The sequence below is a fragment of the Cetorhinus maximus genome, chromosome 8 (assembly GCF_964194155.1).
Source record: "Cetorhinus maximus chromosome 8, sCetMax3.hap1.1, whole genome shotgun sequence".
Classification (NCBI taxonomy): domain Eukaryota; kingdom Metazoa; phylum Chordata; class Chondrichthyes; order Lamniformes; family Cetorhinidae; genus Cetorhinus; species Cetorhinus maximus.
In genome coordinates, this window is record NC_135886.1 from 96700556 (window position 1) to 96727240 (window position 26685).

At 39.2% G+C, this 26685-nt stretch overlaps 1 protein-coding gene across 7 annotated transcripts in view; it reads left to right on the forward strand.

Moving 5' to 3' along the window:
• Positions 1–26685, forward strand: part of lrch2 (leucine-rich repeats and calponin homology (CH) domain containing 2) — a 134599-nt gene that overhangs the window by 56001 nt on the left and 51913 nt on the right. For 4 of the 7 annotated variants that reach the window (XM_078547276.1, XM_078547278.1, XM_078547277.1 and 1 more), the window contains exons 5-13: positions 71–207; positions 362–492; positions 1815–1902; positions 9358–9469; positions 10570–10682; positions 13581–13645; positions 15700–15807; positions 16506–16583; positions 23017–23082. In XM_078547276.1, coding sequence (XP_078403402.1) covers positions 71–207; positions 362–492; positions 1815–1902; positions 9358–9469; positions 10570–10682; positions 13581–13645; positions 15700–15807; positions 16506–16583; positions 23017–23082 — 898 coding nt within the window. The remainder of the gene's footprint in view (positions 1–70; positions 208–361; positions 493–1814; positions 1903–9357; positions 9470–10569; positions 10683–13580; positions 13646–15699; positions 15808–16505; positions 16584–23016; positions 23083–26685) is intronic. The other 3 variants (XM_078547280.1, XM_078547281.1, XM_078547282.1) reach the window with 1 other exon arrangement.

Consider the following 26685-nt stretch of genomic DNA (forward strand, 5'->3'; position numbering starts at 1 on the left):
TTTCACATTCCCTTCGGAATGCAGATTTGTTGAAATATACATACTTATGTTTTTGTCTCCTTTTTTTCAGAATTGGCTGAACTTCCTCTGGTAAAATTAGACTTTTCCTGCAATAAAGTGACAGAAATACCCATCTGTTTTAGAAAACTGAAATACCTTCAGGTTATAATATTAGATAACAACCCAATGCAATCGCCTCCAGCACAGGTTTGTGTAAAAACATAAATGTGTAAACTTTAATCAAATATTGATTTGAATTAGGACAGACTACTGTTTGATGTCTGAATGTGATTCATTAATTTACTGTATGAATGTGCTGATCTTAGTTGCTTAAAAATGTAAACCTTTTCATTCCCTGCAGATTTGCCTAAAAGGTAAAGTGCACATATTCAAATTCCTGAATATGCAATCATGCCGGATAGACAAGAAGCCGGATTCTCTGGATCTCCCCTCTTTGGATAAGAGAGCGCTTCCTCAACCTCTTACAGACAGGTTATTTAGTAATTTACATAGCACATATAGAAACTAAACTTTCTGCTTAACTGTGCACGTGAATGCAAACGGAAGCAAATGCAGGTAAGTTTTGTAATTGCCTTGGTCCATTGGATGAGGAGTCAGTCATTATGGCAGAGAAGAAGGCCGTTCACCCCATCGAGATCATGTTGGCTCTTTGTAGAGCGATCTAATCCCACTCTATTCTTGTAGCCTATCCAAGTTCCTTTTGCGTCTCCACTTCCAGCACAATTGTAGGTAGCGAGTTCCAAGTCATTACCTCTCACTGTGTTTAAAATAAAAGTTCTTCCTCTCCTGCCCCTGTATCTTGTGCATGAAAACTAAAATCTGTGTTCCCTAGTCTTTGTACCAATAATTATTGGGAACAACTTTTCTTTGTAAACTTATCTACACCAGTCAATTTTGTATGCTTCTTTCAGATCTTCCCTTAACCTCCTTTGCTCCAAGGACAACAACCCCATCCTCTCCAACCTAACCTTGTAGCTAAACTCCCTCATCCCTGAAACCATTCTGGTGAATCTCCACTGCACCCCCTCAAGGACCTTCACAACCTCCCTAAAGTGTGATGACCAGAACTTGACACAATAGTTGTGGCCCAACCAGAGCTTTATATAGGTTCAGCATAACTTGTTTTTGTACTCAAAATCTTTATTTATGAAGCCCAAGATCCCATATGTTTGTTAAAATGGCTAAAATCATCTCTCTTTCCCAGTAGCTGTTCAAAAGGTTATTGAGCAAACTCAAGGGGTCAAATGGCCTACTTCTATTTCCTATTTTTTTATGTTGACTTCTGCAAATTAGCAGTTTTTGAGAAACATGCAGTGGCTGAAAAGGGACTAATAATGTTTACAGCTATAACAAAAAATTAGAAAGCTCGACTAAGTCAACAAAGTTGTTACATTTACTTGACAGTTCTGTAATAAATGCCGACAAAATAAATTGTATAGTACATAATAAATGGTGATAATGGTGCAGTACAGTTGAAACCCAATGCAATGCTTGATCAAGTTCTTACTCATCTGTAAAATGGGGGTGAGGCAATTTGCAGACAAAGGAAATTCAAGCCTGCCACTCCTCACAATAGCTGACACTATATATAGTTTTCAAAGATTTGTTAGCAAATCCACGGCTTGTTCTCAGTGCATGGAATGAATTGCAAATTGGATTCAAAACCCTGGGTGTCGCTATTCAGAGATTTGCTTCCTTAACAAAATTGTTATATATGAAAAGTGGGGATTGTTAAAGGGATGTTTTGCCTCTACTATTATTTTATATGATTTTAGCATTTCCTCATTTTTCAGCATGGAAGATTTTTATCCAGTGAAAAACCATGGCCCTGACTCAGGCATTGGTAGCGATAATGGTGATAAACGGTTGTCTACAACTGAAGTGAGTTCTTTGACCATTTACTGGAGCTCAGATTTTCTTTTTAATGATGTCACCTATCTCTTTCTCAAGTGATGGGTGTGTACTAACCTCAAGACTGTAAAAGCATAAATTTTCCATTAAACCTAGCAATAACCCATTTGGCTTATCATTGCTGTTCCTTTACAGAAACAGTGCTTTTCATTTGAACACAAGTTTTAATGCTGTTTGGACCAGGAATCAACTTAGGTACACATTGAGGACCCCAGTGCAACATTATTCAATTGATTGTGTTCAGTAAGCACTGATGCATGTCACATACATTTTCACAAACATTTTCTGTTGTATTAGGATATTGTAGTTTAGGGTAACCTGGCATGTAATGACATTAAGATAGTGGCAAAAATCAGTGACTTTTAAGTGTGTACTGTTTTTTTTCTCAGGGAAGAAGGGAAAGCAGTCATTGATATTTTTGATTACGAAAAATTAGTGAATGGCTAGGATGGTTTGTTGCCTCCCTGGTGCTAGGGTCAAGGATGTCACAGAACAGCTGCAGGACATTCTTGTGGGGGAGGGAAAACAGTCAGAGGTTGTGGTCCACATTGATACTAACGACATAGATAAGAAGGGGGAGGTGGTCCTGCAATCAGAATTTAGGGAGCTAGGTAGAAAATTAGCAAGCAGGACCGCTAAAATAGTAATCTCCAGATTACTCCCAGTGCCATGTGCAAGTGAGTACAGAAATAGAAAGATAAGGCAGATGAATACGTGGCTGGAAAGATGGTGCAGGAGGGAGGGCTTTAGATTCCTGGGACACTGGGACTGGCTCTGGGGGAGATGGCACCTGTACAAATTGGATGGGTTGCATCTGAACAGAACCGGGACTGAGTTCCTTGTGGGGTGGTTTGCTAGTGCTGTTGTGAAGGGTTTAAACTAACTCAGGGTTGTGGGAACCAGGAGAGAATATTAGAAAGTGATACCAACATGCACAAAATGCTGGGAGAAGCAGAAAGCACTGAAATAGAGAGTAGTAAGTTAATAAGTGGAGTCGGAGTAAGGGAGCAAGTAATGAAGTCTAAATCAGGGTTACACAGTAGGTGAATCCACAGAGTATAGTTAATAAAATTGGGGAGTTACAGGCATAGGTTGCCTTGTGGAATTATGATGTGGCGATAATGGAGACCTGGCTTAAGGAAGGGCAGATCTGGGTGTTAAATATTCCTGGTCACAACATGCTCAGAAAAGATAGGAAAGGGAAAAAAGGAGGAGGGGTGGTGTTTTTGGTTACGGAAAATATTGTAGTACAGGAGAAAGAGGATGTATCGGGGGGGCTGAAGGACAGATTCAATTTGGCTAGAGCTAAAAAAATAAGGGTACAGTTACATTGCCCAGTGTAATATATAGACCACCAGCTAGCAGGAAGGATATAGAGGAACAAATCGGCAAGGAAATTACAGAGAGGTGTAAACATCAAAGAGTAGTTATAATGAGGGACTTTAATTACCTGTATATAGACTGGGATATAGTGGTAGTGTAAGGGGTAGTGAGGGACAAGCGTTCCTAGATTGTGTTCAGGAGAATTTCCTACAGCAGAATGTGTCCAACAAGAAAGGCACTGCTAGACCTTGTTCTGGGAATGAGGTAGATCAAGTGACGGTGGGGGAACATTTAGGGGACTGTGATCATTGTATCATAAGGTTTAGAATGACAGTGAAAAATGACAGTCAATCCAGAGTAAGAATAATCAACTGGCAGAGAACGGACTTCAATGGGGCAAGAACAGAGCTGAGCTGGATAGACTGGAACCAAAGGTTGGCAGGAAAAACAATAGCTGAACAATGGGCTACCTTCAAATGGGAGATACCTTGACTGTCCAAACTATGTTCCTTCAAAAGGGAAGGGTAAGACAAACAAATCCAGGGCTCCCTGGATGACAAAGGAGATAGAAATTAGGTTAAAGAAAATGTTTGCTTACAACAGGTGTCAGGTAGAAAATACAATTGAGAACCAAGCTGAATATAGAAGGTTCAGAAGGGATGCGAAAAAGCAAATGCGAGAAGCAAAGAGGAATTATGAAAAAAGACTGGCAGCTAACATAAAAGGAAATCTCAAAGTATTCTATAAGCACATCAATAGTGAAAGGGCGGTAAAAGGAGTAGGGCCGATTCGGGACCGAGAAGGGGATTTACACATAGAGGCAAGAGGCATGACTGAGATGTTAAATTAATACTTTGCATCTGCCTTTACCTACTTTCCATGTTTCCTGGATTTGGGGGAGGTGCTGGAGGATTGGAGAATTGCAAACATTACGCACTTGTTCAAAAAGGATTGTGAAGATCTGCCCTGCAATTACAGACCGGTCAATTTAACTTCAGTGATGGGGAAACTGCTAGAAACAATTATTCAGGATCGAATTAATAGTCACGTGGAAAAATGTGGATTGATTCGGAAGAGACAGCATGGATTTGTTAAAGGAAAATCATGTTCTAACTAACTTGCTGGAGCTTTTTTGAAGAGGTAACAGAGATGGTTGATGAGGGCAAGGCCATTAATGTGGTGTATATGGACTTCCAAAAGGCATTTGATATAGTACCATACAACAGACTTGTGAGAAAAGTTATAGGTCATGGAATAAAAGGGACAGTAGCAACGTGGATATAAAATTAGCTGAGGGATAGGAAACAGAGTAATGGTTAGTGGGTATTTTTCTGGCTGAAAGAATGTTTATAGTGGAAGTTCCCCAGTGGTTGGTATTGGGACCCTTGCTTTTCCAGATATAAATAAATGATGTAGATTTTGGTGTGCAGGGGACAATTTCAAAGTTTGCGGGCAACACAAAACTTGGGAGAATTGTAAACTGAGGAGGACAGTGTAGAACTTCAAAAATACATTGACACATTGGTAGAGTGGGCAGATAGGTAGCAGATGAAGTTCAATGCAGAGAATTGTGAGGTGATACACTTTGGTACAAAGAACATGGAGAGAGAGAGTATAAAATAAAGAGAATTATTCTAAAGGGCGTGCAGGAACACAGAGTTGGGTGTATGTGCACATAAGTCATTCAAGATGGCAGGACAGGTAGAGAGAGCTGTTTGTAAAGCATACAGTATTCTAGGTTTCATTAACAGGGGCATAGAGTACAAGAGCAGGGAGGTTATGATGAACTTGCATAAGACACTGGTTAGACCTCAGCTGGAGTATTGTGTACATTTCTGGGTGCCACACTATAGGAAGGATGTGAATGCATTGGAGAGAGTGCAGAAGAGGTTTGCGAGAATGGTTCCAGGGATGCGTCACTTCAGCTATGAGGAAAGATTGGAGAAGTTGAGACTGTTTTCCTTGAAGAGAAGGCTAAGAGGAGACTCGATAGAAGTTTTCAAAATCATGAGGGGTCTGGACAGAGTAGATAGGGAGAAACTGTTCCTGCTTGTAAATGGGCTGAGAACCAGAAGACAGTGTTCTGAAGAAGTCATATGGACTCGAAACGTTTACTCTTGTCTTTCTCTCCACAGATGCTGTCAGACCTGCTGAGCTTTTCTAGCATTTTTTGTTTTTGTTTCAGATTTTCAGCATTTGCAGTATTTTGCTTTTAGCACAGTTTTAAAGTGTTTTGCAAAAGAAGCAAATGTGAGGTGAGAAAAATCTTTATCACACTGAGTAGTTAGGGTTTGGAATGCACTGCCAGGAAGTGTGGTGGAGACAGGTTCAATTGAGGCATTCAAGAGGGCATTGTTTCTATTTAAATAATTATCCAATATGCAGGGTTACAAGGAAAAGGCAGGAGATTGGCACTAAGTTAAAATACTCAGTAGGTCGGTGCAGACACAATGGGCCAAATGGCAGCCTCCTACACTAACAATTCTGTGAAACAACACTCTGTTCAAATTTTGTCAAGCTTGGTAACTTGCTCTTCTATTGTTGTTGGCTTCATCGTTCTTGCAGGAATAGTGGTTTTACTTACTATGTGTGACTTTGAACTCTTCTGAATTGCTGAGGAACTAATGAGTATTGCAGCAGACTCTTCTCCCTAAGAGATTGTATAAAGATCAAAAGAAGTACTGCATCAGGCATCCTAAAACACACACAAACTCTGAGCTCTTAGAAAAATCCAACCACTTTTGTGCATATCAGTACCTTAATCTGGTGCTGGAAGACCATCTGAAGTTTCACATAGCATTTTAGCATACCTAATGACTAAAATCTAAGCTTCAACTTAGCCATTATCTCACCAGCCAAGCACAGTGATGAACTTGAAGCCCTTACTTATTGACACTTACCAATTTGGCATTTACCAGAATTCTGACCGTCTTGCATAATGTTTTGGTTGATGCAAATTAATATTGGGGCCTCTGCTTGAAATTCAAGTAAGATCAATGGTCTGATACTGTTATATCTCCTGCAAACAGGTCTTCAGACAGCCTTTAATTTGTTTAACAAGAACTGAGAAGTGTAAGAATTTTTGGACAATGTGATTTCAAGGTAGCCGAACGATGATTACAAGGCTACAGGGAAGATCAGAGATGTAGGATTAGTTGGATAGCTCTTTCAAAGAGCTAGCACAGATATGATGAGCCAGTCGGCACCCTCCTTTGCTGCATGTTTGTAGCTAATGCTGAAAATTTATCCATTCTGGCTTGATGGAGAGTCAACCATGTGACTAAGATGACTACTTTGACAGAAGTTATCAAAATTTGTGTTTCCTGCATGGCTACTTCATTGTTTTTTTGCAATATTTTCACTGCATTCTAACCTTGCTTTGATAGACATGTCCAGCAAGTGGCAGTAGAGAATAGATGCTGTTATGTGCTCTCTGCTTTTTTTCAATGGCCCTTGTAACTGGCATTTGGCTTTGCTTGCCAATTCTCTAGTGTGTCTAAGACAAATGAGAAATGCAGTTTGCTTTCAGTGTTGTCTTTCTAAGCAATGTGACAATGTTTGCAATGAAAATATTATTAAGAAATTTAAAAAAATTAAGGCAGCATGTTGATACATGGATGGCAATTTAGCATTTATTTGAGAAGCTGCACTTGCCTGGTATCCTGCTCTCTGTTCATGTACCTATTATTACAGGAAATTAATTTTTATTTTTGTGACCTCCTAATGTTTTCTTTTGCATTGCTCTCTCACCACCCCCACACCAACTATGATGGCCATAACAAGAAATGATCATCTTCCAGGTCCACCTCATTCCTGCTCTGAACTACTCTCGAGGTGTGTGTTTATAGCCCACTGAAGAGACTTCTGTTTTTTGTTTTCTTCTGCGAGTGAGGAAACATCTGGCCTCTGCTTATGGTTTATCATATCGGCACAGTTAGGATCAGGATGTTGTTTGTGTGCCCAGTATTGAGAACACTCGCCCACTGCCTGCTTATGTTGGCAAAGTTCCAGACAATCTGTCTGAGATTTTCTGAAGTTCAAGATAATTATCCTCACTATTCAAATTACTTAATTTGTGCGATTACCCATTCACGTTTCAAAGTTTTTATGATCAGCAGTACAATATTTGACACAAGCTTATTTTCTTTTTTCCCTCAAGTAAAATAAATAAGCTCTTAGTCGTAACATTATTATTGTTCTTTAACAAGAAAATCTGTTCCCTTTTCTTAGTATTTTGTCCTTCAAAGCTGTTGTCGGGAAGGTGTCATCTTTGGCTTGGGTCAGAAGGTTGTGGGTTAAAGTCCCAGCCCAGAGCTTTGCGTGCATCATCTAGGTTACCACCCCAGTGCAGTATTAAAGGAGTGTCACACCAGTGGAGATGCTGTCTTTCGGATGAGACATTAAGCTGAGACCCTGTTTGCCCTGTTGGGTGGATGTAAATTATTTCATCTTAGTAATTAAGAAGACCATGATGACCAACATTTATCCCTCAGCCAACATCACCAAAACAGATCATGTGGTCATTTATCTCATTGTGAGCAGCTAGGTCTTACAAACTGCAATTTGTGGCATCATTTTACTACATTACAACAGGGTCTAAACTTCAAAAGTTACTTCATGGCTCTGCCACAGACCTGAAACATTAACTCTGTTTTTCTCTCCACAGATACTGCTAAACATGCTGAGTATTTCCAGCATTTTTCTGTTTGTATCCCAGTTACAAGGAAATGTTCAATATTTTTGCATGATCTCAGAATTTTGATTGAATTATATGCTCAACAAAGTGAGGGGGTGTCAATACCAGTAAATGGCAAAACTTCTTCCTTCTATTTTCAGCTAGTATCAGGATTAAACATTTGCTGAAATATTGTATAACGTAGAGTAAAGCTTTCAGCACTCAACTCAATAACATACTTTGTCCGAAAACCCAATAGGGCCCCCTTTCTGCCATGGTGAGCTTTTTCATTTTACCATAGTGGTTGTCCTGTCTTCCAGAGCTAATTAGATATCAATTTATATTAAATTATAGGCTGTTTTGTACTGTGAATATGTCCAGTAATTCAGTGGAGTTTTTCTTGACTGATTTTGTTTTGGGAATTATTTTCATCACATCAAAACTTTGGGCTAGATTGCAACTCAGATGCTAATTTTCTGCAACACAACTGTGTCCAATTGCCTGTGCTGGGGCATAAGTGAAATATTAAAACTTTAAAAGTCTCTACTTCCCATTGATGAGATTGAACTATGTAGTACCTTGAATACCTGTAGTTTGTACATTCACCTTTGACAACACACGTTTTTTTATGGTGCTTCTTGGAGAATGTGTCATCATGAGTTGGGAAGGGGTGGCAGGGCTGGTTGATGTGGACTGAATGCTTAGTTTCTTGGAGTTTTAAATGAAGTGGGAGGGAAACAAGGTGCAGTCCATTTGGGAGACTGTTCCAAAGAACAGAGGCAAATTGACTATAAAGCTTGTGTCAGGAGTTGAATGTAGGAAGTAAGCAATTCAGGCTCAACAGTGGAGGATGAATGTGAGGGCATAGGTCTGGTGGGAATCACTCAGATCGTCTTAGGTATTTTCAGACAAAGATGAGAATTTTGAAGTCAAGGTGCTGGTGAGGAGGCAGACAGAGTTTTGCAGAGAGAGGTGATGGAATATGGGACTTGGTGCAAGATTGGACTCTAACTGCAATGCCCTGAATTAGTTGCAGATTGTGACATGGAAAAGGACAAATTGATAAGGAGAGCACAGGAAAATTATATTCTGGATACATTAGAAATGTGGATTAAAGTATTAATGGCAGAGAGGGTGTAGATGGGGATTGCTACAGATGACAAAGTAAAGTTTTGGTTTCTAAAAGGATTTGAGATGGAAATAAGTCTTGATGTTGTATTATAATGAATATTTCATGACTGTATGCATAAAGCTCTCATTCTACTAATTTTCAATTTGGTTTTTAACATTTTTGATTTTGGAAGATGTTGTGGTGTTAATATTCATCTTGATTCTCATGGCACAAAAAGTGACATTTATAGTTATAATAACTTTAAGTTTAACTTTTTGCCCTTGGAAAATGTTCTCATGCTGATATTTTTATTTAGCCCTCAGATGACGATACAATTAGCCTACATTCTCAGGTATCTGAAGTAACCAGGGACTTGCCTCTGAAATCAGACAATCATTTAGTTGGGAATAAACTCAACTCGCACAAAAGTAAGTACATTGCACTTTTGAAATTTAAAATTTTATTTTAAATTTATTTTTTGTTTAATATAAATTTTAACTGTTAAAATTATTTTTGAACAATATTTGAGTACCTGTTTGATTTTTAAAAAAATAATGTATCTCCAGTTTTTTTCGTCTTCTCTCTCCTTTCCTGCAAATGCTGACTCCCTACTGAGGTAACCGTCAGTGGGCTTGGACATCTTTCAGTATCTTGTCCAAATGGTTAATAACTCAGCTAGCTGAGACAATTGGTAGGTCATTAAGTTGTTGGCATCACAATCAACCTGATCCTGTCCTCACTTGGGCTACCCAAGCACATGCCAAGGATTCTAATGATACTAATGCTGCTGAAACTGCCACAGTTAAGATTGGCTAACTTTGCCCAGGCTGGAGATTAAATGTGCAGTCTTCCTGATCTGCATGGCTGTATAATTTAGCTACTTGTTGAATTTTAAAATTCTCATCCTTGTTTTCAAACTTCCCTCCCTTTCTCTACAATATCTATCCCTATGACCATCCAAGATCCCTGCTGTCCCCAACTTTGGCTTCTTGCACATCCTCAATTTTAATTGCTTCAGCATTGATGGCCCGTACCTCAGTCCCCAGCTGTGGAATTCCTTCCTTAAATCCCTCTGCCTCTCTACCTTTTTCTCCCTTTTGATGCATCCTTTTAAACTTACCTCTGTGACCAAGCTTTCAATCACCTGCCCTAATGTGTCTCTATGTGCTTTGATCTTAAATTTGGTCAACTTCTCTGTGAAGCTCCATGAAATATTTTACTACCATAAAGGTGCTAAATTAATGCAATTTTTTTGTTGTTGGATGAACTCATTAAACCATAGAAGATAATTAGAACCTTTTTTGCAAAAGCTGAAGTGTTGATTGGAAACCTTTTTCAAAATCCTGGATATTGAAAAAGTAACTATCTGGAAGTTGTACCAGTTTTGAATGAACTTTCTCATATTTTGTTTTCTCCAAGGCAAATACCGTACAGGCTTACTGCTTAATTGTATTCACAAATTTTCAGTGAGACACTAGGGGTTAAAACAGTCTTCATGTCCTCTCAATGTTTTTGGCTTTTATTTTAGCCTCGTTGGATCAGGAGCATTTAGACTTAATTGATAATGCAGAAGAAGAGGAGACACCACCATCTGAAGCTGGAGATGTCCATCTAATTCCTCCATTTGTGACTTTTTTAAAAGTAAGGTGTTTCTCTTTGTATATAGAAGTAAACTGATGTGGCATGATGCTAAGCGGATGTTAAAAGTGCCAATTATCTTAGAATTTATGTTTATCATTTTGTGCTTCATAGGAATAACTTAATAACAGAGTGATCCATCTGTTAGCCTCAACACCTTTGCTCTTTATCCAGTGTCAACAAATTATGCTGTGGGATGAATCCAGGGGAATTAAGCGGTTACAGTAATAAGAATATTATAATTAGCAAAACTAGAGTTGCAGATAAAATTGTACAGAACAATCTCCACTATTTAGCCTAGTTCTCCCCTCTCTACCAATTGAGTATGCAAATACATGACATCATAAAGGTAAGTTTCAAAATTTGAGTTTTCTGAAAATAGTATAAGGAAGGAAAATAGAAGCAAAGCACATATTTTTGCAGTATAGTATTGCCTGTAATATTGATAACAGGCTTAAATTGAAAGTCCAAAAATTAAATGGCTCTCAAGTACATAACTTTGCAATAAAAGTAAGGCACAGATTGAGTGAAGGTTAATTTGGCCAATCAGCCGAGTTTCTTCCACTTATATACAGTTTTCTTTATCATTGATTCTGCCAGACATTTAATTCCCTGAGAAAGTTTCTCCTCAGTTTTAAAAGGTATATCGTGCAATATTCTAGAATGTTTGATGTAGGGTAAAGCAAACTATCTACATTAACCCAGTCTCAAAAGGGCATCCTATGCTGCACCAATGTGACATCACCAGCCATGTTATACCTGCCTTTTCAGTGAAATTGGCAAATAATTCAGAATTAGCAGTTTTATGTAGTGGTCAGATGTGTTAGAAACTAACTCTTATCTCTAAACTTTGAACTGGCTCCAGAGATCGAGAGTTAAAATGTAATCAGTGCACTGTTCCATGTTCTCTAGAAGAACTTATTTTGACTTGCCAGATATGTTAAGATGCAGCCTAATGATGATTAGCTTGCTTAGCAACTTCATATCGACAAATCAATTGTGGTAAATCCTTTAATTTACCTAATCCTTTGCTTATGGTCATTTATTTATTACATGTATCTTGAGCGTTTAATACAGATATTTTCTTAACCACATCAAATTCCTCTTCTATCCCTAAACCATCTGTTTAGTTGATCCAGAGCTTTTTGAATGCCATAATTTTCCTTTGTTTGTCACAACATGTAACTTGGAATAATTTGCCAACGTGCGGTAAGGTACAGTATTTAAAACGTTCCGGAGCTCCAATCTAAACATTGCTGACAAATGCTGATGAGACACAAGCTCCCAGAACTATTGAATACTTGCTGTTGCATGTCATGGATCCTGTCAAATAATTGATTACTCTGTCTGAATGGAGCATTGAATTGTAGAATTCTTGGCACAGGAGCAATCCAGTTGCCCCATCATGCAAATGCCAGCTCTCCAAAAGGGCACAGACCTGAAACATTAAGATAAAAACAAAAAGCTAAAAGCTACTGCGGATGCTGGAAATCCAAAACAAAAACAGAATTACCTGGAAAAACTCAGCAGGTCTGGCAGCATCGGCGGAGAAACGTTAACTGAAACATTAACTCTGTTTTTCTCTCCACAGATGCTGCCTAACCGGTCGAGTTTTTCCAGCATGTTACGTTTTTACCTCTAACAGGCCTGCCTACTTAGTCTCGTTTTTCTGCATATTCTTCCATACTCTTTATTTTTTTCTTTTTTAACTATTAATTCACTTCACTTTTTAAAAACTGCAGCCTGCTTTCACCACTGCTTCTGGTGGGATGTTCCAAATTTTAGCAATCCTTGCTGTTTCATATATTTTAAATCTCCTTGCTTCTGACTTTGTTGTTTTTGTGATCTTACATTTGTGTCGTCTAGTTATTGACATGCCCACCAGTGGAAACCATTTTTCTGATTTGCTTTATCAAACCCTTCTAAATTTTGGGCACTTAAATAAAATCTCTTAAATTCTTAGCTGTAATTAAAGGAGTCCCAGTTTTTCTAGTGTCTCCTTATAACTAAAGTCTCTCGCACTTTCCTATAATGAATCTTGTCAAAACCTTTTCTGCAACTTTCATAACTCTTTGCCTAATCCTGCTTCCTATTTTTGTGTGATCTGAAAATGTTTAATTTGTGTGCCTGGTATTAGATGATTTTTAATATGAAGAGTTTTACTCCCACCAATGGCCACAAGAGGACACCACAGTTAGCACCATTCAGTCTCCAAATCAACCCATGAACCACTACACTGTTGATTTTGCTGCATTCCTTTTAATAATGTGTGCCTTAATTTATATCAACAGCTCCTATGCAGCACTCCATCAAACACATGAATCACATTTCTTTTATCAGTGCATTTCAAAAAAAATAATTCAGACATGGCTTTCCTTTTTTAAAAAAAAACCCATCTCGCTTTCCCTTAATGGTAATCAGCAGATCACTCAGTTAAAAGGGGGTTAGGATAATGCTGCTGAGCGTCATCTAAAGAACACTGATCGGGAGCAGAAGCCCTTCCTGAATTTTGAGACAAATTTGCTTACACATTAAATCTCCAGTTTTATTTGTAACACTAGTTAGGCATTCTGCAATTTAGGAAATGGAATAGAATATTGATGTCTGGAAAGAAAAAATAATTGAAAATCTTTGTAGTTTAGGGTTTCTGTGATATGTTTGCTGTTTTTAAAATACTGTCCAATTTCTTAAAATACTTCAGGTCAATTTAGATGAAATTATGACCCTGTGAATTTAAAACTAAAATTGTGGACTGAGACTTCAAAGGGATGTGTTTATATGCTAACTTAGGAAAGTTTGCAGGGAGGAATTTGTAAAGTTTCATGCTTGATATCCTTATTTTATAAAAATGTAGCTTGGATGATGATGGTGATCAATTTTCAATAATGCATTGTGTCTCAGGAGCGAGGGAAGTTGCCTGAAAAATCACAACTCTCCGAAGAAAGTAACTGGGGAGATGAACCAAGGTATGAACACAGTTACTTAATCAAAGCTGCAAAAAAGAAATTGAAGGGCCACATGAACTTAAAGCCATTGAATAGTTCAAAATTGGGGGAAAAAAATTCTTTCTCAAATTTAATCCCTAAAACAAACTTTTAGGAGCCTAATTTTTTAAAAATATGCAACACAGGGTGGATGATGGCAGTGCGGTTGATGTGTATGCAGACTTTGAAAATGCATTTGATAAAAGGTGATTGGCAAAAGAAGCAAAGACAACATGAAATATCTTTTTTCGTAACGAGTGTTTAGGATTTCAGATGCACTATCTGATAGAGTAATAGATACAGATTCAGTGGCAACTTTGGATAAATACTTGAAGGAGAAATAATTGCTCAGATATGGAGAAGGAGCGGGAGATTCTGACGACCTGGATTGCTCTTTGATGATCTTTGGGCTGAATGGCCTCCTGTATTCTTCTATTCTGAATTTGATTTGTTTAATACTGTTTTTTTAAACTAGAGCTACCACTTGAGACAAATACATTCTCTCAAAATTTTAGTATTTTAATTGTTTCAGTTAATTTTATGCTCATCTACTTTATCTACTTAATATTTGTGGATTAAATATCAACACGTATTTGTGCATGCCCACAGTTTTACTTTTTAGCGTCCATCACACTCTGAATCTTACACTTTATAAAATGTCAAGATGTTCTTCGATAGCACCTTCCAAACCCACAACCTCTGCTGCCTGGAAGGTCAAGGACAGTAGATGCCTGGGAACACCAGCACCTGCAAGTTCCCCTCCAAGTCTCACACCATCCTGACTTGGAACCATATTGCTGTTCCTTCATTGTCGCTGGGTGAAAATCCTGGAATTCCCTTCCTAGCAGCACTGTGGATATTCCTACAACACGTGGGCTCCAGTAGTTCAAGAAGGCAGCACCCCACCACCACCTTGAGAGCAACTGGGGAAGGGCAATAAATGCTGGCCATCCAGCGATGCCGACATCCTATGAACGAATTTAAACAAAATCATAACTGAGTTTTTTAATGTTTACCAGAAGGGAAAGATATCAGTTATTATCTAAACTTGAGATAAACTGGGCAAGTTGTTTAGATAGGGAATTTCCCAAGTAGCTATCAATCTAGAAAGATTTCAGACAAAATAATTAGCCTTTAACTGATGCTGCATCTTATTTTGACTGCTTCTGCCATTGCCAATATCTTGGGATACGTCTGGTTAAAAGCCAGAAATTCTAACTCTTCCTGACCTTAAACTATCCATGATCAACCAGTATAAGAAAGAAAATGTACTAGGGTTTATAACATTTTTCAGGACTCCGCACAAAATGTTTCACAACAAATGAATTATTTTTGAAGTGTTGCTTAGGAAGACTTCTAAGTATTAGAAATGTTCAGCAATTAGAAATGTTCAGCAATTATACTATATTTTCTGCTGAATCAATGTATCTCAATTGTATAGGTACATTTGTTAGTTCTAGATATAAAACACTACAATTGATAGCTTTGAACAAAGCAATGAAATTATTTTTCCTCAATTCAACTAAGTTTGTTTTGATAGGTATTCAGTAAATGCTACGGCTGCTATGCCTCTGCTTTGTTTTTAAAAATTACTCACTAGCATTACAGGTGGCTTGTTTTTTTTGTGCTGCTTTCGGACCACACAACAGGCTCCTTTAACTACCAGCCAGGATGACTCTGAAAATACGTGTTTCATGGTTGTAACCCATACAATGCATTGAGGTATGTCCTGGAATGTTACAGGACCCAGATGTTATCTCCATTTATAAAAAAAGACAAACACAATTTTGGTAGTTTTCTTTTTGGAGTTCAATGAACATTTCATAGTCCCACCTACTGAGTTCCTGTAACACCAAGAAGCATGATTCACAAGATAAACATATCCCATAAATGAAAGTATCAAATTTATATTGTGGAAAGGTCAAATTAAGTTCATGTCAGTGTGTAGTTCAAGGCCACTTTTTTTTTTAAAAAGGTGTTTTGTGACTTCTCTAGATGGTTCCTCAAAGAAATATTACTTGATTGTGAAATTGCAGGCCTTCGAGGGATTTGCAGCAAATGGTACAAGATGAGGATGAGTTGAAAGAAGTGACAGACTTGCGTAAAATAGCAGCTCAATTATTACAGCAAGAGCCACAAAACAGGTAGAATGAACATTTATTATTTTGGATTGATTATTACAAACAGCCTTTTAGATGAAATCTAAATGATTTCAAGTCAACAATTGCACCTAAGTAAAATATAGTCTGCTCTGAATTTCAAGTTGCACAATATAAATTAACTGATAATTGAGTGCTTTAAAGTCTTAATTTCCACTTTGCTGTTAATTACAATGCCTAGTTGAAGCTACCATGATTTAGTATTTACTCTGGAAGTTGCTTCAAGTAGAAATAGACTCTATAGAAAAGATTTTGTAGCAGCCATTAAATTTTGTACCTTATGCACTTTTTATAAGTAATATGTAAAGGTAGTCAGATATGGTTTTAAACATTATGGATTTCATTTAGATGGCACCCTAAAAATAACATTTTGAAGATTTGTAGCTTGGGAACATAAAATTAGATAATTGTCTATCTTTCTCTTATGTTTCTCCCCCTTTTATCTTTCTTTCTTTCGGAACCTTTTGAGTTTTTAATGTGCAGTCCAGTTTCAATACTGCTATTCTTTCGGTTCCAATGTATTTCTGTATTGCCAAATGTGGCAGCTTTTTTAGAATATTAAATACCTAGTCTTGATTTATTTTCACATATTATCACTAATAACTTCCATATGCTTTCCCAATACCTTTCTTACTTCCTTGTTTCATATTGGGATGATTGATGCTCATGATGTTTGAGTACAGACGGAGGCCATTAACTTTTAAAGCATCATTCAATGAAAACTTTATCCAGAGGAGAAAGGCAGCAGGACCAGGATCAAGGTACATTTATAGAACAAACCAAAATATAAAAGTGGCTTTCTTGTACCACTGTGTAAGTGCTCATAAAGCTAGCATTGGACCAATTTTTCTTCAACCAACGCATATCACATCAGCATGAAATTGTGCCCAGAATCTTGTGCTTTTAGAAAGTGGCACATTTGTTTTTTAGGAATGACATTATAGATTTTGTGTATTGATATTTTTCCATTGGTGCTATTAAAAAAGTACATGATCAACAAAATTGCATGAAAATGTGAATAAATAAAATTTCCAAGACAAATTTAAAAATACATAATAGTATCCTCTACTATTCTGTTGGCAAACTTTTGGCGCACAAATTTGCAGCTTCACTAGTTGAGTGCCTGCCATCCTGGAATTCCAATCTTACAAATTTGATGTGCTCTAGCTTCTGGGTCAGCATGTATAATCAGCCACTGCTTGCTATCAGTTTGATGAAGACCTGAAGCTAGTTCCTTTTATCTCCATTTACATTAATTCTTAGTATTATAGATCTTATTTTGGCTGACGCTGAAGACTATTTTAATGTATGAAGCTCAATTTAACCATAGAAATTTTGATCCATCATATGTTTTCATTGTGATAGCTGAAGTAGAGGGTAAATCACAGTACTTATTTGCTGCTTCCAATTAGGCTAGTTGTAGCTTAACATGAAAATTGTAGTTTGCATCACATAACTAGCAGCCCACTAGTACCATTTTGAATTCCCAAGATCCTATATCAGCAATAAATAGTTTTAGTTGTCTCCACTGATGAAGTTGTACCCATCATGTTTTTGTTACATTTTTTCTTTACCTCATATAGTTACAATTCTTCTCCTATTTAAGCAGAACATGTAGTTAAAGCTACAGTATTGAGTTACTGCAAAAATGTGATTTTGGTTATTAATTCTTAATCTAAAGATGATGAGATGTTTGAAAAGCTTCTGAAAATAAAGAACCTATACCATCAATCTCCCAAGACTTTTAACTGAATTAATCTATTATCTTGTGTGTGACAGTGCATCTTGAATTTTTAGAATGAACCTTTTCTGTTGCATTCAACTATCTGTGTCCACATTCTGTATCCACTCTGTCAAAACCTTTCATTTTTTTAAACACTTCTATTCCGTCACCTCTCACCTTTTTCTCATTGCTATTCTCTCCTTTGGTATGGATTCTATTATTTTTCCACCACCGATATAAAACTGGTCAATAATTTTCTTCAACATAGCAATTACATTAGCTATCCACCAGTCCTCTGGCACTACACCTTATTCCAATGAGTTATTAAGTATGTGTAGTAATACCTCGGCTACCTCTTCCCTAGATTATTTTAAAATATGTGAATGTAATTCATCTGGACCAGGGGTTTTAATCTCTTTGAGCTTGTTTATTCAATACATCCATTTTATTATTTTAAATGCACTTACCTTGTTGCTCAGTGTCATGTCTGCCTGTTCAATTTCCCTGGCTCCAAAGCAAAATAATTATTTAATATTTCTGCCACCTCTCTATCATTACTTGTGATGTTATCCTGTTGATCCCCTAATGTTACTGTTCCCATCACAATCCCCCTTATTTTGTTGATGTGCCTGTAAACTATTATGTTGATGTTGTTTTACGTTCCTTTGTTTAATTTTATAGTTCCTCTTTGCCTTCCTGATTGATTTCTGTCCTAATCTCTTTGTATTCTATTTTATCATGCGCTCCTCTGCTGTCTGTGTACTTAATGTATGCCTCTTTTCTAACCCTAAATTGTTTCCATATGTCTTTATTCATCCATAGAGTTCCAATAATATTATAGTTTGTTCTTTCCTTTCGGCAGAATATATTTTTTCTGCACTCTGAGCGCCGTTTTAAATGTTTCCCATTATTCTACATTGTTGTTTGCCAATATTGTTTCCTTACCTATTTTCCCAAATTCTATTCACAGCCTCTCAACATCAGCTTTTCTCCAATCTATTAACCTGGTTTCAGTCATACTTGTATCATATAATGATCCTTATTAGCTAGATGTTCCCCTACTTTAACTTCTCTTATCTACTCTAATTTATTCCCCATACTAAATCCAATAACAAATCATTCCTTGTTGTTATTTACATGTTGGGAGTTGTGTGCACATTGTGGGAATTCTATTCTATTGCCTCCATTACCTATCTCTTCTGTCCAATTAATACCAGGGTAGTTGAAATTCCCCATGATGATTATTCTATGTTTTTTGACTCCATTCCCCAATTTGTCTGCACTTTTTTTTCCCATCCCCCTTCCACTAGACTGGAGACCGCACCTATTAGTGTGATTGATTTCTTATCTTTTATTTCTATCCATATGGATTCTATTTTTGTCTTGTTCAAAGCTTGCGCCCCTTTTTTCCAATGCCATTGTTATCCCTAATAAGCATGGCTACTCTGGCTCCCCCTTTTTCCTCTTTATAGTTTCTAAATATGTTATGCCCTGCAATGTTTATTTCCCAGTTGTGACTTTTCTGTAGCCATGTCTCAGTAATCCCTACCATGTCTAGTTTCTCCCAATCTGTGATTGCCTCCAGACCCCCTATTTTATTACTCTGTGCATTGTTATCAGACACTTCATCTCATTTTATTAGGATTCCCTCTCACTTTGTTTAACCATCTTTTTAGATTCCCATCTGTAACGCAGTTTCTTCCCTTGCTTTCACTGTCCTCCCTTTTTCCTTTCCTATGCTGTCTGGCCCTCCTGTGCTTACATTTAGGCTGTTTCTATTTTTTGTAGATCCTTCCTGCCCCACCCTCCTCATTAGGTTAAAGGTTTTTCTACCTCCTTAATTATCCTTTCCACTAGGACAATGATCCCATCCCTATTCAAGTGGAGCTCATCCCTTCAGCACAGCTCTTTCCAGTCTTAGTACTGGTGCCAGTGGCCCATGAAAAAGAGGCAGCCAGAGTGGGACCCAGGTTGGCCGGAGCATGACCCAGGGAGTGGTGGCTTCGGAAACTACAATGGCAAACCCAGCCCTGTTGACCCTGCAAAGTCCTCCTTACTAACATCTGGGGCTTGTGCCAAAATTGGGAGTGCTGTCTCACAGACTAGTCAAGCAACGGCCTGACATAGTGATATTTACGGAATCATACCTTTCAGATCATGTTTCAGACACCAACATCACCATCCCATCAGAGGTGGTGGCACAGTGGTATACGGTCGGGAGGGAGTTGCCCTGGGAGTCCTCAACATCGACTCCATACCCCATGAAGTCTCATGGCATCAGGTCAAACATGGGCAAGAAAATATGCTGATTACCATGTATCCCTCCCCCACTCAGCAGAAGAATCAGTATTCCTTCATGTAGAACACCACTTGGAGGAAGCACTGAGGGTGGCAAGGGTGCAGAATGTACTCTGGGTGGGGGACTTCAATGTCTATCATCAAGAGTGGCTCGGTGACACCACGTCAGACTGAGCTGGCCAAGTCCTAAAGGACATAGCTGCTAGGCTGGGTGTGTGGCAGGTGGTGAGGGAAAAACATAGTTGAACTCATCCTCACCAACCTGACTGCCGCAGATGCATCTGCCCATGACAGTATTGGTAGGAGTGACCATCATACAGTGCTTGTGGAGACAAAGTCCCGTATTCACATTGAGGATACCCTGTATTGTGTTATGTGGCACTACCACAATGCTAATTGGGATAGATTTCAAACAGATCTAGCGACTCAAAACTGGGCAATAATGAGGCACTGTGGGCCATCAGCAGCAGCAGAATCGTACTCAGCCACAATCTGTAACCTCATGGCCTGGCATATCAGCCAGTCTATCATTACCACCAAGCCAGGGGATCAACCCTGATTCAATAAAGAGGGAGGGCATGCCAGGAGCAGCACCAGGCATACCTAAAAATGTGTCCAACTGGTGAAGCTGCAACATGAGGCTACTTGCGTGCCAAACAGCATAAGCAGCAAGTGAAAAGCAGAGCTAAGCGATTCCACAACCAACGGACTAGATGTAGGCTCTGCAGTCCTGCCAAATCCATGAGTGGTGGTGGACAATTAAACAATTCATTCGACGGGGAGACTCCACAAATATACCCATCCTCAGTGATGGAGGAGCCCAGCACATCTGTGCAAAAGACAAGGCTGAAGCATTCGCAATAATCTTCCGCCAGATGTGCTGAGAGAATAATCCGTTTTGCCATTCTCCAGAGGTCCCCGCATCACAGATGCCAGTCTTCAGCCAATTTACTCCACGTGAGATCAAGAAACGGCTGAAGACGCTGGATACTGCAAACGCTATGGGCCCTGACAACATCCTGGCAATAGTACTGAAGACTTGTGCTCCAGAGCTTGCCATGCCCCTAGTCAAGCTGTTCCAGTACATCTACAAAACGGCACCTACCCAGCAATGTGGAAAATTCCACAGGAATATCCTGTATACAAAAAGCAGGACAAATCCAACTCAGCCAATTACCACCCCATCAGTCAACTCTCCATCATCAGTAAAGTGATGGAAGGAGTCATCAACAGTGCTATCAAGCGGCACTTGCTTAGCAATAACCTGCTTACTGACACTCAGTTTGGGTTCCACCAGGGTCACCATTTTCTGACCGCTTTACAGCCTTGGTTAAAACACCAGGCAAAAGAGCTGAACTCCAGAGCTGAGGTGAGTGCGACGACCCTTGATATCAAGGCAGCATTTGACTGAGTGTGGCATCAACGAACCATAGAAAAACTGGAATCAATAAGAATCAGGGAACACTCTCCGCTGGTTGGTATCATAGCAAGCACAAAAGAAGATGGTTGTGGCTGTTGGAGGTCAATCATCCAAGTTCCAGGACATCACTGCAGGAGTTCCTCAGGATAGTGTCCTCGGCCCAGTCATCTTCAACTGCTTCATCAATGACCTTCCTTCCATCATGAGGTCAGAAGTTGGAAAATTCGCTGATGATTGCACAATGTTCACCATTCACAACTTCTCAGATACTGAAGCAGTCCATGTACAAATACAGCAATTCCTGGACAATATCCAGGCTTGGGCTGACAAGTGGCAAGTAACATTCACGCCACACAAGTTCCAGGCAATGACCATCACCAACAAGAGAGAATCTAACTATCTCCTCTTGACATTCAGTGGTATCACCATCACTGAATCCCGCACTGTCAACATCATGGGGGTTACCATTGACCAGAAACTCAACTGGACTAGCCATATAAATACTGTAGCTACAAGAGCAGGTCAGAGGCGAGGAACTTTGTGACGAGTAACTCACCTCCTGACTCCCCAAAGCCTGTCCACAAGGCACAAGTCAGGAGTGTGATGGAATATTCTCCCCTTGCCTGGAAGAGTGAAGCTCCAACAACACTCAAGAAGCTTCACACCATCCAGGATAAAGCACCCCCTTGATTGGTACCCTAGGCCAAACATTCACTCCCTCCACAGTGACACACAGTGCCAGCAGTGTGTATCATCAACTCGATGCACTGCAAAAACTCACCAAGGCTCCTTAGACAGCACCTTCCAAACCTATGACCACTACCATTGAGAAGGACAAGGGCAGCAGATACATGGGAACGCCACCACTTGGAAGTTCCCCTCCAAGCTACTCAGCATCATGACTTGGAAAAATGCTGCCGTTCCTTCACTGTCACTGGGTCAAAATCCTGGAACTCCCTCTCTAACAGCACTGTGGATGTAACTACACCACAGGGACTGCAGCGGTTCAAGAAGGCCGCTCACCAGCACCTTCTCATGGGCAATCGGGCATTGGCAATAAATACTGGCCTCGCTTGTGGTGCCCACATCCCATCGATGAATAATAAAAAATAATTAAGGTATTATTTGGTCCTGCAATGTTGAAAATAATCTTTGCTTTTTTGGTTGGATGTTGTAGGCTTACATTTTAGCAGAAAACTGAATATTCTTCCATGTAAAACTGACTTTATTTTCTAGTGAGAAAGCTTGTGATACTTGGTCTATTCTGGATTTTTATTCAATGTGAATGGAGGAAAACGTTGGCTGCTAAAAGAAATTCATATTTTCCATGCACATGCACCTACTGGCTTATTATTAAAGTTATTGAGTCATACTGTTATTTTTCTGCTTCATCTCGGCAAAGATCACAGAAGTGCAGTTGATAAATCAATTAACTTGCAAGCTGTTGAAGATTTGAGAAAGAAACCAGGAATCGAGCAGCTCCATAGATAATTTTTAATGTTCGCGGTAAATGAGCAATCAATATCCTGCAGCTTTTTAACTTATTGCTTTTTGAAGGATCTTATATCATTTATATAAAAACCGCATCTGGTATGACATTGTTCATGTGAGTCAAAGCTTGGAAACTCTTAGGTAGCTTCTTTTAACATCAGGAAGAATGGGGCATTGAGCTTTAAATTTTGCTACTGTATTTTTGAAGTTGTGAATTTAAAATGACTAAGTCATTGCTTTTCACGTTTTTACTTTTTTCCAGACTTTTCACTCACTCATCTTCAATAAGTGGAAGGGACAGGAAGAAAAAAACATTGGAGTCTGATAGGTATTTGTGAATGTTGCTCTCACTCACATGCGTGCTCTTCTCTTTCGTGCCCCACATTGATTTTCTCTAAGACATGTGACACAACAAATTTCAGTTTAGGAACTATGACAATCCCTCTGAATGTGTGCACACTGCCCTCATGTTGTCGTTTGCATGTAGAACATAGTGTAGGTTGTACTGCACACTTGTTTCGCCCTTTTCCAAATTTCATTGGATTTCAGTCCTTATTTGCTCTTAATTTCAGGAGATTTAATTACACTCCTCAGCTTCTTCAACAGTTACAGTGCTGCATTTGTAAATGGCAAACATCAATTTTCTTGCAATTACATTTGCAAATTTAGCATAATAAGGGTAAATAGAGTCCCTGTCGATTTTTCTATGCAGTTACACATAACTAATAACAAAGATTTTGCTTTATTTTGTGGTTATTAAATTAAAGCTGGGAGCAAAGTTACTAATTCTTTCTTGATACAGTTTCAGAATCTCCAGGCCCATGAAGCATATGCCTAGTACAGGATAAATCTGTTTTTTGCTTGAATATGCTTTAATCTTGACTCCAGTCTGCACCAGCTTTGTTTATTTTAGTCCTTAGTTATCCTTGTTGGTCGAGATTTCCAGTTTAGTGCTCAGACTGCCTGAATTCATGTGGTCCTTGTGGCCAGCAGCAGAAACGTTTCATCTGCAGGGCTGCAGTTTAACCCAGATTCCATACATAAAAAGGGAGCATTCTAATTACTGCAATTCTTACTCGTACATATTTATATTCACTTAAAACAAATGTACCAGAACACTCAGTGGGTGGTATAGTATGCTATTAGACCGTAAGCCATAGGAGCAGAAGTAGGCCATTCGGCCCATTGAGGCTGCTCCGCCATTCAATGAGATCATGGCTGATATATCCCTCAACTCCACTCTCCTGCCTTTTCCCCATAACCCTTGATTCCCTTACTGATGAAAAATCTATCTCAGCCTTGAATTACTTTAATGACCCAGTCTCTATAGCCCTGTGTGGTAAGAATTCAACAGATTCACTACCCTATGAGAGAAGAAATTCCGCCTCAGCTCTTGTCTTAAATGGGCGACCCCTTAATCTGAGACTATGCCCTTTGGCCTTAGACTCTCCCACAAGGGGAAGCAACCTCTCAGCATCTACCCTGTCAAGCCTTCTAAGAATCTTATATGTTTCGATAAGGGTCGTCTCTCATTCTTCTAAACTCCAATGAATATAGGCCCAACCTACTCAACCTCTCCTCATAATAAAATCCCTCCATACCCGGGATCAACCCAGTGAGCCCCCTCTGGACTGCCTGTAATGCCAGTATATCATTCCTTAAGATAAGGGGATCAAAACTGTTCATAGTATTCTAGGTGTGGTCTAACTAGTACCTTGTATAGTTTTATCAAGACTTCCTCACTTTTATACTCCATTCTCTTTGAAATAAAGGTCAACATTCTATTTGCCTTCCCTATTACCTGCTGAACTTGTATGGTAGCTTTTTGGGATTCATGCATGAGGACCCCCAAGTCCCTCTGGGCTGCAGCTTTCTGCAGACTTTCCCCATTGAAACAATATTCAGCTCCTCTATTCATCCTGCCAAAGTGCATAACCTCACATTTTCCCACATTATATTCCAACTGCCAAGTTTTTGTCCACTCAACCTATGTCCTTCTGTAGACTCTTTGTATCATCTCACCACTTGCCTTCCCACCTATTCCTGTGCCATCCGCAAACTTGGCAATAGTACATTCACTTTCCTCATCCAAGTCATTAATATATACATTGTAAAGAATTGTGGTCCCAGCACAGACCCTGTGGCACTCCACTAGGTACTGGTTGCCATCCTGAAAATGCCCCCCTTATCCCAACTCTGTCTTCTATTAGTTAGCCAGACCTCTGTCGATGCTAATATACTACCCCTAACACCATGGTTCTTATCATAAGTAGCCTTATGCGTGGCACCTTACCAAATGCCTTTTGGAAATCCAAATATATTACATCTACTGGTTCCCCTTTATTTGTCCTGCTTGTTACCTCCTTAAAGAGCTCTTATAAATTTGGCGGGCATGATTTCCCCTTCATGAAGCCATGCTGCCTCTGCTTGATTATATTATGCATTTCTAAATGCTGTGCAATTACATCATTTTATAATGACTCTTAACATTTTCTCAGTGACGGATGTTAAGCTAACTGGCTAATAGTTACCTGTCTCTTTTTATCTCCCTCCCTTTGGCATAGCTTTATCTGGGCTTAATGTGCTAGGGTTATAGCTTAGAGAGCAGTTTGATCAGAGTTCCTGCTCATAGTTGTTTCCATTGATCTTTGCTTGCCCCTGTGTAGCAAGAAGGAAAATGATAAGAAATCGGAGCAGGTCTGGCCCATTGGGCCTGCTCCATCATTCAGTAAGATCATGGCCGATCCATGGCCTACACCCATTAGCCTTGACTCGCTTGAAGATCAAAAATCTAACTCAGCCTTGAATGTCATTCAATGACGCGATTTCCTGCTCTGTGGAAGAGAATTCTAATGAGGCCCCTTATTTTTAAACTCTGACCCCTAGTTCCAGATTCCCCCACAAGTGGAAACATCATCTGTGCATCAAGCCCCCTCAGAATTTTGTTTCAATAAGATTGTTTCTCATTCTTCTAAACTCTAATAAGTATAGGCCATTACCTGTTCAACCTATTCTCATAAGTCAACCCCTTCATCCCAGGAATCAACCTAGTGAACCTTCCCTGAACTGCATCCAATGCAAGTAAATACCTCTAAGTAAAGAGATCAAAACTCTGTACAGTGTTCTAGGGGTTGTCTCACCAATGCCACGTGGAGGTGTTGCAAGACATCCCTGCTTTTATACTCCATCTCCCTTGCATTAAAGGCCTGCATTCCATTTGTCTTTCTAATTACTTGCTGTACTTACATGCTAACGTTTTTGAGATTTTAAAAAAATTAATTTATGGGATGTGGGCATTGCTGGCTATGCCAGCATTTATTGCCTATCTCTAATTGCCCTAGAGGAGGTGGTGGTAAGCTGCCTTCTTGAACTGCTGCAGTCCTTGAGGTGTAGGCGCTGTTAGGGAGGGAGTTCAGGATTTTGGCCCGGCAACAGTGAAGGAACGGTGATGTATTTCCAATTCAGGATGGTAAATGGCTTAGAAGGGAACTTCCAAGTCATGGTGTTCCCATGTATCTGCTGCCCTTCTCCTTTTAGAAGGTAGTGATCGTGGGTTTTGAAGGTGCTGCCTTAGGAGCTTTGGTGATTTTCTGCAGTGCATCTTGTAGATGGTACACACTGCTGTAACTGTTCGTGGGTGATAGAGGGAGTAAATATTTGTGGACGGGGTGCCAATCAAGCGGGCTGCTTTGTCCTGGATGGTTTCAAGCTTCTTGGGTGTTGTTGGAGTTGCACTCATGCAGGGCAGTGGAGAGTATTCCATCACACTCCTGACTTGTGCCTTGTAGATGCTGGACAGGTATTGGGAAGTCAAGTGAGTTACTCATTGTAGGATTCCTAGCATCTGACCTGCTCTCGTAGCCACAGTATTTATATGTCTAGTCCAGTTCAGTTTCTGGTCAATGGTAACCCTCCCAGGATGTTGATAGTG